This window comes from Pleurodeles waltl, chromosome 3_2, assembly GCF_031143425.1.
Source record: "Pleurodeles waltl isolate 20211129_DDA chromosome 3_2, aPleWal1.hap1.20221129, whole genome shotgun sequence".
Taxonomy (NCBI): Eukaryota; Metazoa; Chordata; class Amphibia; order Caudata; family Salamandridae; genus Pleurodeles; species Pleurodeles waltl.
Window position 1 is genome coordinate 151,779,578 of NC_090441.1, and position 17,776 is coordinate 151,797,353.

The window sequence follows — 17,776 nt, forward strand, 5'->3', positions numbered from 1 at the left end:
ACCTACTTACACTATCCACAGGGCTTAACCAAGGCATACAGTTAGTATTACAGAAAAAGAGCAAGAAAAGGTCAGAGAAGATCACAATCAGCGCAACTCCTTTTTAAGTGGCTGAAAAGAAAAGGTAGCAAGATGTTTGCTGCAAGTAATTGCAGATGCCTTGATAAAAATCATTCAGTGATTGACAAGTTATGAAAGGACCTACTTTGGAAGCCCTCTGCTTTCTCAGTTTCCGTGTAAGTGAGCAAGTAATGCAGGGAGATTTCCTGAGCAACAAAAATTGGCATGGCCCGAGCTCTAAATTTGTGGGCAAATGAAACAATTCCAGGTCCTCTTCGTAGGCTGTGTATCAGTCAAGGTGTGGTTGGAAGATGGCTGATCAAGTAGTCAAGTGAACGAGGCCTTAGCATTGTGCAACGCTCATGAAAAAAGAATAAGCTACCGCCTTCTAACAAATATTTACACTAAGGATAGAGTCCATGTATTAAATAGAATCAAATAGTAAACTGCAGTACAGACTAACTAAATCATTTCCTCCAACACTTCTTGTATTTGGTTTTCAGGACACCAGCTAGAACTTGCAAAGCCCTACTCAGGCCATTAAATATGAAACCACCGACTTCCACTGCGATCACTACTCTTGGAGAAGGAACACAACACTAGTGCAGGCACTTCTGGGGAGCATGCCTTACTTGAGACAAGTCCCAAGAAAAGCAACTGATCTGCATCTGTACAATGGAGCGTTTCCATCAAAATGTATACTTAGCAATTACACAGGCACTCAGCAGCCGAAGCAGTAAAGCGGTCTCCTACCCGAAAGAATCTCTCACACACACACACACACACACACACACACACAAAGGGCTTAAGATTAAGTGGGGAATGGTACGGAAACTCCAACTCAATCTTGCAATAAATAATGCAAAGTGCAAGACTTAAACACTCCACAAAATAAAGATGTTCAAAAAGTCAATGGTTCTAGAGATTCCCTCACTATAAGGACAAATTAGCTTTTGAACCAGTATAGGTCAAGACAAAGGACCAGCTGTTCCATGGCTGAAACAACTATTGACTTCCCAGGATAAGCCAGTAAGAATGTCCCTCTTAAGTAAACTGAGCACAGGAGAACGTTAACACTTACTGGGTCTTGCTTAAAGACAGATCAGAATTGGCTACTTTCAAATCAGCTCTACAGTGGTTTAATATAGAAATAACCACACTCAGCAGGCTTTAGAGTAGGGTGGTAATAAAACCCTACTCCACGTAAACTAGAGCACACGTTATAGTATGAACCTGTAGACACGAAACAGAGCAACATCTGAGAATACGTGAGGTTCAAGAATGTGCCATCCTATTATCTAATTTGAGACTGTAAAGAACAACTGGTCTACAAACTCCATTAACTATGCCAGAGAGACTACCTTTCTCAAGGTCTCCTCAGGAGAAATGACAATAGTAACTGCTGCAATGTTTTAAGGAAATTGTGGCATGGTTGAAACCAAATCCAGCAGCTTCAAAATGAAGGAGTATTTTGGACGGACTAAGTGGTATTTTACTTTTCATACAGCACGGTGATGACACTGGCAGACTAATGCCCAGTAGCCATACCAACTGACAAAGTACTTGAATGAAAACTATCGTCCAAAAACAATCTACAATGAAAGCTGGAATAAGAACTGATGGCAGTCTTAAAAGAATGTATAGGACATGTATGTTACAATCTAAATAACCCAAATTTCAAAGTAGGTTCAAGGGTCCTGCCACCAACAAAATCAGAATAGCTCCAGTAATAGAAATTTTGAGAGGAGAACCAAATAATTACATAACATCATGCAAGTGTTCAAGAGTGGCCATCCTCACTTTACAAGCATTTGCTCCACTAGTCTAATACATAGATTTACAGAACCCAAACGTACTGACATGGGGAAAAGACTAATATGTTACTGCAATTCCACACATTAAGTGCCCTCTTATGGCAAAAACTGTAATCTATTATAGGGATATGCAAGCATTTATTTTTGTATTTCTGCAGCTGGCAAAGGACTTCCACAGAACTGATCAAGTTATATACACTCAAATCGATACATCAAGTCTATTAAATGTGAGCATTTTTTTCTTTCAACTGTTCACTAGTTGAGTACCAACTAAAACATTGATACATTTCTAATAGGCAATTTCTGCTCAGCGTTTAGTATACAGCACACGGTGTTTCCTTTTGTCTCACCAGAGAGAGAGAGCTGCAAGACATTAAATGTTTGATGTCAACTTTATTAATCCCTACTTATCCAAGACCTTTCAGTGTCAAAAGGATTCTAGAGTGTCCACAACCTCCAAAAAAACAGAGGAAAACAGCGTATCAAACAGGACTCCTGCGCCACATAATTTGGGCACTGCACATCCCTAATGAATCACGTTAAAATGTTTGAATGAAATGGGAATAACGCATTATCAGTTGAAAGAGGTCAGAGGCACCACTAAGATCAACACTCTAATAGCATCCACCGATCTTCCTATTAGAATGAATTCTGTAGGCAAAAATGGCTCACTGAATTTCTTACACTGTTCAAACTATGGATTGTGGGTGATTAAAAAAAAAAAACAAACAAAAAAACACAAGGCTTGCCTATACCCCAAAAAAGGTACTATGACACTGTATACCATGTGGGTAAATATACATATATATATATTGCAGTATATTTCAGTATTTTGACGGAACCATCACCAGAGACCATTCATGTAACTTTGGGAAAAATGTGACGCATGGTTAAGCGTAAACTTCATCTAGACAACATTCCATCAGTTTAAATATCTTCTAGTTACAGGATTCAGACAACTCTTAATGAAGGTTTTTATGTTATTAGTCAGAAGAATCTGAAGCACATTAATGTTGTCACACATTTCTTTTTACAGGAGTCTGCACTTTTCCCGTCCACAAAAGGCCAACCTTACAAGCCTCAAAAGATAAGAGAACAGAATGACATTGTCAACTGATTAGTTTTAGTGCCCTCATTGCAGCTAACAAAGTTCTGCCTTCTTAGGTCTGATGTGACCAATGCCGGCCCACGTTTATTAAACTATGGTACTTCTAGACAACGTATGTAAATTTACAGTATACAATTTGGATTCACCATGCATGAATACTTGTGTGTAACATTTAATAAGCTCAATCTACATCCAGAATAATTTACATGAAAGGACAATAGTTATTTCAACAGAGCTCAATGGGTAACCATGGTATCTGAGTGCATCCAGAGGAAATGGGGAAGTGGGTGAGGGTGGGAGGCTGCAACGTGGATTAAATCAACGGCACTCCCACACTTTTACTGTTTGATCTACACTTCCAGTGACCACATAGGGTGCCGTCTTGTGGAAATCTGAAAGAGGAACAAAGACAGGCATTTATAGTCTGATTAAAATAGGACAGCCATGCAACACTGAACTGTACACCAGTACTGAGCCAAAAAAATAAAAAAATTCAAAACCCAATTTTAACGGAAGCTGTACACGAATATATGCATAATTAAACAGTGATACCCAGCAAAAATTCATTTTATCAGCTTATTAAAAGAGATACCTTAAGAAAACTTCTTAAAATTTTCTAGGCTCTCTGCGATCAATCCTACATATTGCCCAGGACAATATGAGTTAATAACAAATTCACATGTCTTTATTTAGTAATTATAAAGTTAATACCAATACAGAGTGCGTCATGAAGACTACACAACGCATGAAAAACTATGGTACATACAGAGCACAGCTCTAAAGCTATTAAGATACCCAATGGAAAATCTTGCACACAATGTTTACACAGATGACAGCACAAACGTTGTTCCAGTCATTTTCATTAAAAGAAATGATGCAATTTTGCACATCACTATGGACAGTCCCGCATAAATCACTTATGTTTGCATTTAATTTATTTTGGGTTCAAACTTGTGAGACAAACAGTTACAGGGATTACATGCAAGACGTAGGGTGCTCGGATTTTTTTTTTTTTCCCCCAAAGAGGAGACGGGAACGCGGAGTGTATACACAAGGAGAAAGGATCTAGAAGCAAATTCATAAACAAGCAGAGAACTTGAGAACTTGTACAACACATTTAAATTTGGCATAAGATTATCTGAATTCTTGTGATGAAGTTAAGTGTTAAAGGCCGTTCGGAATTGTAAAATGAGGAAAACTGGGACTACCAGACGGAGTAGCATCGCTTGAAAGTAAAAGTGACTTTTTCAGTAGCATTATTTTAGATGGATTCATAAATCTATATCAGGACCGGAGGCTCAGATTATGCTTTCTCTCTTCTTCGCTACCTAAATCCACCAACCATCTCTTGTCAGAGATCCCAAAACTGTGAGACATTATCCTGACTGCCTTTCTTTGCTGCTCCGCATTTATATGCCTCATAACTGCTTATTCAAACTGTGCTCTATAGCATGTATTGTGCTCTTTTGTTTAGAGCTGTACTTTCATGTAGCAGACTGTACCTGTGCAACTTTTATCAGTTTACCACTAGATTGGACTTGTGTACTTTGTCTATTTAAATTGTTCTCATCTTGTACATTACATGAAAAATTAATCTATTCCTGATGCGTGTTACCCCCCCACCACCCAATCAAATCTTTTGTTGGAATGGGCCGCTTCTTGCGGCGGTCTGGCTCGGGAGTGAGGAATGCATGAGTAGTCTGGGCTACTCTATGCTAGCCCTCTTTCTCGGTTGATTTCTAGCCCTTCTAAAGTGTTCAGCGGCTCCGCGCTGGTTCCTTCGCAAAGATAGAGATAGAACCTCCCCAGGCTGCAACAGGGGCTCCTTTTGGCTTCTTTTAGCCACACAAATATAAATATATGGGAAATGTCACTTATCCAGTGTACATCTGTTCGTGGCATGTAGTGCTGCAGATTCACATGCTATGCACAGTTCTTCCGACATCCAGTGTTGGGCACGGAGTGTTTCAAGTTGGTTTTCTTCAAAGAAGTCTTTTCGGAGTCACCTGATTGAGTGACGACTCCTCTCGGTTTCAGTGCGCATGGGCATCGACTCCATTGTTAGATTGTTTTCCCGCAAAGGGTGAAGGAGTGATAGACTATAGAAATACAAAGATGTCCATGCAAAAGTAAATGTATTTACATATGTACAAATGTAAAACTTAAACAACTACAGGCTTCCGGGGAGGAGGGAGGGTGCAAGTGGAATCTACAGCACTACATGCCATGAACAGATATACACTGGGAAGTGACATTTTCCGTTCGATGGCATGTGTAGCTGCAGATACACATGCTATGCATAGACTAGAAAGCAGTTATTCTTCCCAAAAAGCGGTGGCTAGCCTGTAGGTGTTGGAAGTTGTTTGAAATAATGTCCTTAAGACAGCCTGGCCTACAGTGGCTTGTTGTTGTGAGAAAGTATCAACACAGCAGTGTTTTGTAAATGTATGGGGAGTTGACCATGTAGCTGCTTTAAATATCTCAATCATTGGTATGTTCCCTAAAAATGCCATTGATGCACCCTTCTTTCTTGTAGAATGTGCTTTGGGAGTGATCAGGTGGTGTCTTTTTGCTTTTATGTAGCATGCTTGTATGCATCTAACAATCCATCTTGCTAAACCTTGTTTTGATACAGGATTGCCTTTATGTGGTTCTTGGAAAGCAAAAAAGAATTATTTTGTTTTCCTAAAATCTTTAGTTCTATCTATATAGTACATAAGAGCTCTTGAGATCTAGGGCATGAAGAGCTCTTTCTGCCACAGAGTCTGGCTGTGGAAAGACTGGCAAAGGAGATACTACTTTTGGTAGAAATTTTGGATTTGTTCCAAGTACAACTTTATGTTTGTGCACTTGGAAAAAAGGTTCCTCAAGAGTGAACGCTTGTATCTCACGAACTCTTCTTAAAGAGGTAATAGCTACAAGGAAGACAACTTTCCATGTTAGATATTGTATTTGACAAGAGTGCATGGGTTCAAAAGGTGGTCCCATGAGTCTGGTAAGTACTATATTTAAATTCCACAATGGAACAGGTGGTGTTCTTGGTAGAATAATGCATTTTAATCCTACCATAAAAGCTTTAATTACAGGAACTCTGAATAGAGAAGTGTGCTCAATAGGTTAAATATGCAGATATTGCAGTTAGGTATATTTTGATGGATGAAAAAGCCAAGTTTGATTTCTGCAAATGAAGTAAATAGCATACAATACTTTGTACAGTTGCTGTAAGTGGATCTATGGTGTTAGATTGACAATAGTCGACAAATCTTTTCCACTTGTTTGCGTAGCATTGTCTAGTAGTAGGTTTACATGCTTGCTTAATCACTTCCATACATTGTGGTGGAAGCTTTAGATAACCAAATTCTATGACTTCAGGAGCCAAATCGCGAGATTGAGTGCATTGGAGTTTGGATGCCTGATTTGACCTTTGTTCTGTTTTAACAGATCTGGTCTGTTTGGGAGTTTGGAATGTGGTACTACAGACAGATCTATAAGTGTTGTGTACCGATGCTGGTGTGCCCATGTTGGTGCTATGAGTATCATGGTGAGTGACGTTTGACGTAGTTTGCTGACCAGAAAGGGAAGGAATGGGTGAGGGGGAAAAGTGTAAGCAAATACCCCTGACCAATTGATCCACAGAGCATTGCCCTTGGATAGGGGATGTGGGTGTCTGGATATGAAGTTTTGTCATTTTGCATTTTCACTTGTTGCAAATAGATGTCTGGTGTTCCCCACTTTTGAAAGTACCTTTGAAGTACTTGGGAGTGAATCTCCCATTCGTGTGTTTGTTGGTGATTTCTGCTTAGGAGATCTGCCAGCTGATTGTCTATCCCTGGAATATATTGAGCTATTAAATGAATTTGATTGTGAATTGCCCATTTCCAAATTGTTTGGGCTAGGAGGGACAGTTGAGATTAATGTGTCCCGCCCTGTTTGTTGCGGTAATACATGATTGTCATGTCTGTTTTTATGAGAACATTCTTCTGTTTGAGTAGAGGTTGAAACGCTTTTAGGGCAAGAAACACAGCTAATAATTATAAGTTGTTTATGTGTAGCTGCTTCTGTTTGACATCCGATTTCCCTTGAATGGTATGATTGTTGAGATGAGCTCCCCAACCTATCATTGATGCATCTGTTGTGATTATGGTCTGAGGCACAGGGTCTTGAAATTACCGCCCCTTCATTAGTTTGCTGCGATTCCACCATTGAAGGGACATGTGTTTGGCAGTCCATCAACACTAGATCTTGAAGTGGACTGTGTGCCTGTGACCATTGTTGAGAGGCACTGTTGTGTCTCATGTTTAGTCTTGCATGTGGGACTATAGCTATGCAAGATGTCATCATTCCTAGAATCTTCATGATAAATCTCAGTGTATTGTTGATTTGGCTGTATGAGTGGTATGAGATTTTGGAAAGCTTGTATCCTTTGTATATTTGGATAAGCTAGGGCTTGTTGAGTATTTAGGATAGCACCTAGGTAAGGCTGTACCTGTGCTGGTTGAAGGTGTGACTTTTGGTAATTTAGAGTAAACCCTAAGATTATCACATAACTAGTGTGTTGTTGGCATTGTGTAAAATTGCTTGATTTTATTAGACAACCGTCTAGATAAGGGAAGACATGGATGTCTTTAAGTGGGCTGCTACTACTGCTAGACACTTTGTGAACACTCTTGGAGCTCTTATGCCAATTGGCAACACCTTGAACTGGTAGTGTTTTCCTGCTATGACAAACCTGAGGTATTCTCTGAGAGCTGGATGGATGGGTATGTGGAAGTACGCATCTTTGAGGTCTAAGGCAGTCATGTAATCTTGTCTTTGTAGTAGTGGAATGACATCTTGCAGAGTTACCATGTTAAAATGTTCTAACAGGATGTACAGATTGAGGGGCCTGAGGTCCAAGATGGGCCTGAAGGTGTCGTCTTTTTTGGGAATGAGGAAGTATAGTGAGTATGGATAAGTTACTTACCTGTAAATCCTAGTTCTCTTCCAGGGGTATCCTCATCAAAGTCATAAACATTGAATATTCCCGCCCTTGTGCGGGGACCCCGGAGCATATATAAAATATATACACATTATACATGTGTAACAAACAGTCATGCAGGCTATCATGTTAAAAACAGGCTAAAATGCTTTATTTCTATGAAGTTTTTTTTTATTTTATTTTTTAAATACTACAATAGAGCATAAATAAGTACCCAAGCTCCTAAAATTAGGCTTGGGGAAGTAAGCAGTAGCAAACTCTAGTGAAAAAATAGAGAAAACTGCATTGAAAAACAATGAAGCATTCTTAGCCAATAGGCTGCATGTAGGTTAACACAGGAGAACCATAAAAACTTTGGCACTGTGCCTTTAAGACCCTGAGCACCTCCAGTATCCCACCATGCCTCAGGGGTGAAGGAAAGGTGACAGTTGGTTCACAGTTAGGTCAGTTCTTTTTACGGTGACAATTTGTATAATTGAATCAAAATACTGTCTGTCCTGCACTTCCAGTAGACGTGTGTCCGGGGAGGAGGGTGGGTTGTTTATGACTTTGATGAGGATACCCCTGGAAGAGAACTAGGATTTACAGGTAAGTAACTTATCCTTCTCTTCCAGGGGATCCTCATCAATAGTCATAAACATTGAATAGATTAGCAAGCCCATCCCTAAACCCAGCGGACTGTCCGATAGAAGTGCAGGAATAGACATGTCTTACGCAAATAAATTCCTTAGAGAGGCCTGCCCCACTTGGGCATCCGCTCTTGCATCTGAGTCTAAACAATAATGTCTTGTAAAAGTATGGACAGACTTCCATGTAGCAGCCTTACAAATCTCAGATATAGGAACATTGTTAAGGAGAGCAGCAGTAGCCGCTTTTCCCCTTGTGGAATGCGCTCTAGGCCGCGCTAGCAATTGTCTATTAGCTAGCTGGTAAGTATTAACAATACAAGAGACTATCCATCTTGATATTGTTCGCTTAGATGCTGCTTCTCCTGTCCTTAAATGACCATAGTTCACAAACAAGCGGTTAGAGTGTCTAATCGATTGTCTTGTCCAGATAAAATTTCAGCACTCTTTTCAAGTCTAATGAGTGCAATGCTTTCTCAGCCGGAGTTTCCGGATTGGGAAAGAACGTCGGTAAAGTTATGGTCTGATTAATATGGAATTTTGACACCACCTTCGGAAGGAAAGATGGGTGAGTTCGTAGAACTACTCTATTGTCATGAAAAACCGTGTACGGTTCTTTTGCAGACAAGGCCTGGATCTCACTGACCCTCCTCGCTGAAGTAATGGCCACCAGAAAAGCCGTTTTCCACGTAAGGTGTTGTAAGGAGGCCTTATGGATAGGCTCGAAAGGAGGGCCCATAAGTCTTGCTAGGACTATGTTCAGTTCCCACGGAGGAGAAGGCCTCCGAATAGGCGGAAAAACTTTCTTCAAACCTTCTAAGAAATCCTTGACTACAGGTTTCGTAAAGAAGGATTCCTGAGAAGGTGACTTGCGATAGGCAGTAATAGCAGACAAATGTACCTTAATAGATGATACCTGCAGACCGGATTTCGCTAGGTGAAGCAAATAGGACAGTATGACGTCCTCCTGCGCCCGTATGGGATTATGGCCTTGCTGACAGCACCATATGTAGAATCTCTTCCACTTAAAAGCGTAGGAACGCCGCGTGGAAGGCCGTTTGGACTCTTTCAGGATGTTCATGCACTCCTGCGATAGTCCTAGGTGCCCATACTGCAGGAATTCAGGAGCCATGCTGTTAAGCTCAGAGAGGGTAGGTTGGGATGCAGAATCCTGCCCTCCATTCTGCTCAGAAGATCCGGTCTGCACGGCAGCCTCCTGTGAGGTTTTTCCGACAGGTTGAGGAGATCAGTGTACCAGAATTGTCGAGGCCATTGTGGCGCTATAAGAATCATTCTGGTCCTGGATCCGTAAAGTTTGCTGATCACTGCCGGAATGAGGGGAATCGGAGGAAAAGCGTAAAGAAATGTCCCTGACCAGTCGATCAACAGGGCATTCCCTCGAGATCCTGGACGGTAGAACCTGGATGCGAAGTCTGGGCATTTCCTGTTTACATCGTCTGCGAAGAGGTCCAGTTGAGGCCGACCCCATTGCGCGAAGATGTATTCTGCGACTTCGTCGTGCAGGACCCAATCGTGAACGTCCTCCAGGTGTCTGCTTAGAAAGTCTGCTTCTACGTTCTGCTGACCTGGCAGGTGAACTGCTGTGATTGACATTCCTCTGGCCAGGAGCCAATGCCATATCGCTTGGGACTCTCGTGAAAAGGGTAGGGATCTCGTTCCCCCTTGTTTGTTCAAGTAATACATCGTGGTTGTATTGTCCGTCTGTATCAATAGAGTTTTCCCCTGAATTAGCGGTGTGAAAGACTTGAGAGCCAGATGGACCGCTCTGAGTTCTAGCAGATTGATGTGGTACTGCTTCTCCTTGTCTGACCACAGACCCTGCGCTTGAAAAGGACCCAGATGAGCCCCCCATCCCTGAAGAGACGCATCCGTTACCAGAGTGTCGGATGGAAGTACCTGGTGAAACGGAGCGCCCACTGACAGGTGAGGTCTTGTGCATCCACCATCTCAATGACTGCAGTGCTACCTCCGGTAGCCGCATTGTGTCTTCCCAGCGACCTGTTCTTTTGCTCCAATTGGCCTCCAATGCCTCTTGGAGGGGTCTCATGTGGAGTCTGGCATTTGGGACAATAAAGATGCACGATGCCATGGAGCCCAGTAGTGATGTCACCTGACGTGCCGTAGGTGCGCTGGCTCTCAACAGGTCCTGGCACTTCATGTTTATTGAGGACAGTCGTTCCTCCGAAGGATACACTTTTTGTAGTTCTGTGTTTATGATAGCTCCTAGGTAGTGAAGACTCTGCGTTGGAGTCAAGGTTGACTTCTGGTAATTGACCTGAAGACCTAGAGCTTCGCAAACTCCTAGTACAATGTCCCGATGGCTTCTCGCCTGCTCCGGAGAAGAAGCCTTTAGTAGCCAGTCGTCTAGGTATGGATATATGTATATCCTTTGTCTTCGTAGATGCGCCGCCACCACTGCCATACATTTCGAGAAAACTCTTGGAGCAGATTTCAGGCCAAAGGGTAGAACCCTGAACTGGTAATGCTGTAACGCTACTCGAAAGCGCAGGAATTTGATGCTTTGGAGCTATTGGGATGTGGAAATACGCATCCTGCAGGTCGATGGAGCACATCCAGTCTCCCTGATGCAGTTGAGGGAAAATTTGGTGAAGCGCTAGCATTCTGAACTTCTGCTTTCTTATGTATTTGTTCAGCAGTCTTAGATCCAGGATTGGCCTGAAAACGCCCTCTTGACCCTTCTTTGCTACTAGAAAGTAACGGGAGTAGACCCCCTTTCCTCTGTGGGCAGGTGGAACCCTTTCTATGGCATTCTTTCTTAGGAGGGCGAGAGCCTCCTTGCGTAGCAAGGTGAGATGAGCCGGATTGTGTTTGGTTGGTGGCAAGTGTGGTGGAGGCTGCTTGAAAAGGAGAGAATAGCCATGTTCGACAATATTGAGCACCCATTTGTCTCTTGTGATAGAGTGCCACTCGTGAAGATGAGCAATAATACTTCCCCCCACCGGAGTGGTGTACAGTGTCGAGGGAAGCGAGACTTCATTGCTTAGTGGGTGCTTTTGGAGTGGACTGTTGAGGTCTACTTGACCCTCGCTCCCTTGTGTTTCTTCGCTGAAACAGAGGGCGTCCCTGTCGTTGCTGAGACCTTTGCTACCAATGAGGGGTTTGAACCCTCTGTTGGAAAGGGCGTCTATCGTACGGTCTGTACCTCCGCCTGAAATCTTTCCTTCTTTCGAGGCCTACCGCCTTCATGGTATCCACCTCGGTCTTCATGCGGGCCATCTCTTCGTCTGCATGGGCACCGAATAGAGAATTCCCGGCAAATGGGAGATTCAGGATACGTTGTTGTGCCTCCTGTTTCAAGCCAGTGAGCCTCAGCCAGGAAGATCTCCTCGCACAGATACCATGTGCGTACCCATGAGCCGCCAAATCCGCCCCATCCGCTGCCGCGCTGATAACTTGGTTAGATACCAGGCATCCTTCCTGTAGAATCTCTTGGAAATCTTGCCTGTCTTCTCTGGGCAGTTTTTCTGTAAATCTACTGAGGGAATCCCACAGAGAACGATCGTACCTGCCCAGGAGCGCAGACGCACTAGAGACCTTCATTGCTGAAGCCGCTGTCCCGCACATCTTTCTTCCCAGAGAGTCTAAATGCCTGCTCTCTTTATCCGGGGGTACCGTGGATGAAGATGCCACCGAGTGGGTCTTTCGGGCGGCAGCTATGATCACTGAGTCTGGTGGCGGATCCTTCCTAAGGAATAAAGGGTCTTGCTCTGGAGCCTTGTACTTTTTAAGAATCCGAGCCGGGGCAGACTTAAGCGAGGCTGGGGCCAGAAAAGTGTCCATGGTCGGCTGCAACAAACCAGGCACTAGAGGCAGCAACTTTTTCGACGCTGATCTCTGTTGTAGCGTCTCAAAGATGATTGATGAGGAGGTAGACGGTTCTGGAACCTCTATATTGAGTTTCTGCGCTCCTCTTAGCAACACCTCGTTGAAAGTGGTTATGTCATCCACTGGTGAGACTCTAGCAGGTGGTGAATCTGTAAGAGTAGGTGAGTAACGCCCGACAGAAGAACCTGATGAAGACCAAGAGGGTGATCTTCTTGAGCGCGACCTGGATCTCCGTTGAGAGCGAGATCTGCTGCGGGACGCTGTAGCCGAGCGCCTAGGCCTCGCGGTCGGCAGTCGAGGAGCTGAACAAGCCCGTTCTGCCCCGGCTGTCGGCGATGGCGTTCTTGGCGGGGAGGCAGTGGGTGAATACATTCGCGAATATTGCGAATCTGGGGAGGCCGCTGGTCTGTTGAGGCTCTCCAGCCATCTCGGAGATAGGTTGATGGGCGAGACATGCCCAGGAGATGCTCTTGACCGAGAAGAGTCGCTCGGTATGGAGACCACTGGAGACTGAGCCTTGTCTGGCGAGGGGCGATGTTCTGCTCCCTGTTGGACAGGTAAAACCTGCGTCGACGTCGATGGCTGTTTCGACGTCGAAGGACACCCAGTCGGTTGGTCCTGCCTCGACGTTGATTGCCTCGACGTTGAGTGCCTTGACGTCGAACGGCGTTCCTTGGACCTCGACCTGCTCGCCGTCGTGTGCCTCGACGTGGAGCGATGGGAGGTTGACGGCGGATGTTTCTCGTGCCGTCGTGGCGATCTCGACGTCGTGTGTCCCGACGTCGGGGGGCGCACAGCCTTTGGCGGCGACCGGGCATGCCGGCGATGGCTCGACGTCGATCGGCGGGCTGCCGTCGACGGAGACCTGCCCCTGCTCTGATGTTCCCTCGACGCCGTTCCCTTCGACGTCGGGTGTGTCGCCGTCGACGGCGATCTATGCCGGTGGGACGGTGGTAGCGACGACGTCGACGGTGAACAAACAGGTATTTTCCTACCTGTCGACGTCGACCGGGCCATTCTCTCCTGAGAATGGCCTTCTGGATGCCTGGGGAGTGAGGAGGACGATGTTCTTTTCCTCTCCTGAAGCCCATGAAGTCGGATCTTCTCTCTGTCTTTCAGAGTCCTCCTAGACATGTTCTTACAGTACTGACAAGTGTCAGGGCAGTGACTCTGAGGCAGGCACACTATGCACAGAGAGTGGGGATCTGACTGGGCCTTCTTCCCACAAGCAGGGCATTTGACGAAAAGAGAAGGCATTTTTCTGTCAGAAAAAACCTTCCTAGCTCAGACAAAGATGTTACTTGTCGAGTGAAAAGTGAAAAAACGCTTTTTTAAAGAATTTTTCTGAGGAAAACTCAGAAAAACTGAGAGCTCAATGCTCCAGGATCCTCTCAGAAGAAGCCGGAAAAAAGAACTGACCTAACTGTGAACCAACTGTCACCTTTCCTTCACCCGTGAGGCATGGTGGGATACTGGAGGTGCTCAGGGTCTTAAAGGCACAGTGCCAAAGTTTTTATGGTTCTCCTGTGTTAACCTACATGCAGCCTATTGGCTAAGAATGCTTCATTGTTTTTCAATGCAGTTTTCTCTATTTTTTCACTAGAGTTTGCTACTGCTTACTTCCCCAAGCCTAATTTTAGGAGCTTGGGTACTTATTTATGCTCTATTGTAGTATTTAAAAAAAAAAAAAAAAAAAAAAAAACTTCATAGAAATAAAGCATTTTAGCCTGTTTTTAACATGATAGCCTGCATGACTGTTTGTTACACATGTATAATGTGTATATATTTTATATATGCTCGGGGGTCCCCGCACAAGGGCGGGAATATTCAATGTTTATGACTATTGATGAGGATCCCCTGGAAGAGAAACTCCTGTTCCTTGTTGCAAATGTGGAACCAATTCTATTGCCTGTTTTAATAGTAGAGATTGTACCTCTTGTTGTTCTGGAGGGGTGGAGATTAATTCAAGGCAATAGCCATTGCGGATCATTGATAATACCCAGTTGTCTGTGGTGATATTTTGCGAAAGAGTGGAATTGCTGTAGTCTTCCCCCCACCGGAGGTGTGTGGAGTAGAAGGGAGGGAAGGAAGTCACTGTTTAGGTTGTGTTGTGGTCTACTTAGAGGTTTGGAATTTACCTCTGTTCCTGAAATATTGCGTTCTATAGGATCCTCTAAACCCACCTCTTTGATATTGGGTTTGTTGTCCTTGCTTTGTTTGGGAGGTGGAAGCATCTGAGGATTGTGGCTTAAAACCTCTAAACTGTGGTCTGCGAAAGGATCCTCTATATGGGGTGGTGTATAAATGCCCATTGCTTTTGCAGTTTGAGTCCTTCCTCAGCTTTTCAATAGTGGTGTCTACTTCTGGGCCAAAGAGGTGCTTCTTGTCAAAAGGCATATTAAGTACTGCCTGTTGAATTTCTGGTTTAAAACCAGAGGAGCGTAACCATGCATGTCTTCTAATTGTGATTGCAGTATTTACGCTCCTTGCAGCTGTATCAACAGCATCAAGGGCAGATCTTATTTGATTACTGCTGATAGCTTGTCCCTCTTCCACCACTTGGTGTGCTCTTTTTTGATGCTCCTTTGGGAGATGCTGTATAAGGTCTTGCATTTCATCCCAATGGGCCCTGTCATACACGGCTAGACATGCCTGAGAATTTGAAATTCTCCACTGGTTTGCTGCTTGAGTGGCAACTCTTTTTCCAGCCGCTTCAAATGTTCTTCTACTGAAACTGGCTGCTGACTGGCTGTTTGCCCTTTTTCTTGCCGCACTGACAACTACTGAGTCTGGAGGGACCTGATGAGTGATGTAATCTGGGTCAGTAGGGGCAGGTTCATACTTTTTATCAGTTCTAGGGGTGGCCTGTATGTTTAACCATACCTGGTAACATTCAGAGACACTGGTATCTGGAATGAGTAGAAGACAATGTATTAAATGAAAAATCTTCTACCGGCTCAGAATGCATAGCTACTCCATGATAAGCTGCCGCCCTCGATATTACTTGGGTGTATGCAGTGATGTCTTCTGGAGAAGGTTTTGATGGGTAAATGTCTGGATCATTGTCCGGGATGGGATCAGGGTCATAAAGGTCCCATGGGTCTGCTGTATCTCCATGTGAGTATAAAGAATGTGTTGGAGAAGGCAGTGGTGGTGGGCTATTCTGAGGTGAGAAAGAGCTGTGGAGAGTGAGAAGTATGGAGAGGTGTTGGCTTCTTTTGTTTTTGCACCTTTGCTGGTGGTTGCACAGAGTCTAATTCCTCTTGCAAAGCCAGCTTTCTTTTGGGTTTTAAAGGAGGTACAGTGATGATTCTTCCTGTCTCCTTATGAATATGGAATCTGGACTGTCTCATCCATAACCTGTAATATTGATTCAATCTCAGTCTCTTCTTCAGAAGTCTTATGAGATTCCATGATTGGCTTTGCAATCTGTTTTAATTGTTGGGAAAGTCCTTGTTCTTCTGTATGAGGATTTTTTCGGCTCCGAGGTGTGTATCTTTTTCAGTCCCGAAAAGTAGTTGGTTGTCTGGACTCCAAAGCCGATTGCCTGATTTTTGACTCTGAAGAACGAGTTTTAATTTTTTTTTTACTGGAGTCTGAAGTGGTGCTTTTAATGGATTTGTTAGACTCCGAGGTGGACGGAGGAGTGGCTTTTTTCGGCGCGGACCCCGAAGGACGTTCGCCAGCAGTCTTTTTTCGGGCCGAACCATGGCCTTCCGGCAGTGGTGTACCCAAGGCCTTTGAATGTTTTTTCTGCAGGGGTGTAGGGGCAGACGTACTCACATGCTGGCCAGCTGCGAAGGGTCTGTCGTCTTCGGATTCCTGTTCGGAGTCTGTGTCTCAGAGGGAGACTGCTGTCTGCACCTGCTCTTCCTCCATGACATTGAGATGTTCACTGCTTTTCAAAGCCATTTAGAGTTTTCGGGCTCTGCGATCTCTCAGGGTCTTCTTTGATCGAAATGATTGACAGGCCTTGCAATCTTCCTCCCGGTGGTCTGGAGAAAGGCACAAATTACAAACCAAGTGTTGGTCTGTATAGGGGTACTTCGCATGGCATAGAGGGCAGAATCGTAATGGAGTCCAATCCATCAGGCTTTCCACGCGGTAGGCCTGAACAGGCATGAGTTGGTCGCACGCGCCCCAAAGGGCGAAATGAAGGTTCCGACAGTACTACCGGTTCGATGCTAGATGGGAAGCGCATTCAAAACAATACCGACGAATAAGGTTTTCTGAGGTTTTCTGAATCGAAATCTCGGAGCGAGAGGAAACACGTCCGAACCCGACCACGGAAAGAAAACAATCTAACAATGGAGTTGATGCTCATGCACAATGAAACAGAGGAGCCACAATTCCGTGAGCCTGAAAAGACTTCTTCGAAGAAAAACAACTTGTAACACTCTGAGCCTAATACTGGATGTCGGAAGAACTATGCATAGCATGTGAATCTGCAGCTACACATGCCATCCAACACATTTATTTTTTTACTTGTTTTTGCTCCTTCCCGATGCCCTGACTGGCTGAAATTTCTTCGTGATTTTCACCAAGCCGATTGTGCCTTTCACTGCCTGCCTTGCTGAACTCAACCTATTGCTTCCCTCTATGGATTTTGCCTGTGGAAACTTTACTTTCGTCTATTGTTTCTCCCCTTTTGAGCCCACTATGTCAGACTGTAAGGACTTTGACACAGATTATGAAACCTGCGGGCCTGGGGACGATGATGAATACTACATTGATGATGGTCTTGTGGAGGTTATAGACCATTTTGCTAAGTGTTCCTTGGGCAAGGCGCTTTCAGCAGCTTTGCAACCTATTATGAAATGCCTGGATGGGTTTTTGCAGGACAGCAGAATGACACCCTCCTCCCTCCTCTATGCCTTCTGGGTATATCTCCCAACTTCGATGCCCTCTCGGTCCTCACAGTCATTGACTCCCTCAGGGTTCTCATAGCTCTTTATTCAACCCCCCGCCCCCAAACCCCCAATCCTCCCCCACCCCCAGTCCTCCCAATCTAGCACTGTCACGGCGCAGACCTCCTTATGGCCCTACTCTGATCCTATCACTAAGCTTTTGAAGGGTATATTGGGAGAACACACAGTGCCAAAGCAGTGCCCTGCGCACACAATCGGGACCATTCTCATGACTCAGAAGCCGACATCCCGGTCTTACCCCCTTCTCTGACCTTAGCCTACAATGGCACAGTAAACAAAAAATAAAAAAAAACTCTAGCCCCCTTCCCAGGCAGCTCCATTTTCCTTCACCACACTCCTTTCAACTTCGACTAGATGACTTTGTCCACCCCAGGTCCTCTGACGGAACCCTGGAG

At 44.4% G+C, this 17,776-nt stretch overlaps 1 protein-coding gene across 2 annotated transcripts in view; it reads right to left on the reverse strand.

Moving 5' to 3' along the window:
* Positions 1–2,247: 2,247 nt before the first annotated feature.
* PAFAH1B1 (platelet activating factor acetylhydrolase 1b regulatory subunit 1) overlaps positions 2,248–17,776 on the reverse strand; it is a 533,693-nt gene continuing 518,164 nt past the window's right edge. For both annotated transcript variants that reach the window (XM_069227017.1, XM_069227018.1), the window contains one exon: positions 2,248–3,374. In XM_069227017.1, the coding sequence (XP_069083118.1) occupies positions 3,301–3,374 (74 nt within the window). In that variant the 3' untranslated portion in view covers positions 2,248–3,300. The remainder of the gene's footprint in view (positions 3,375–17,776) is intronic.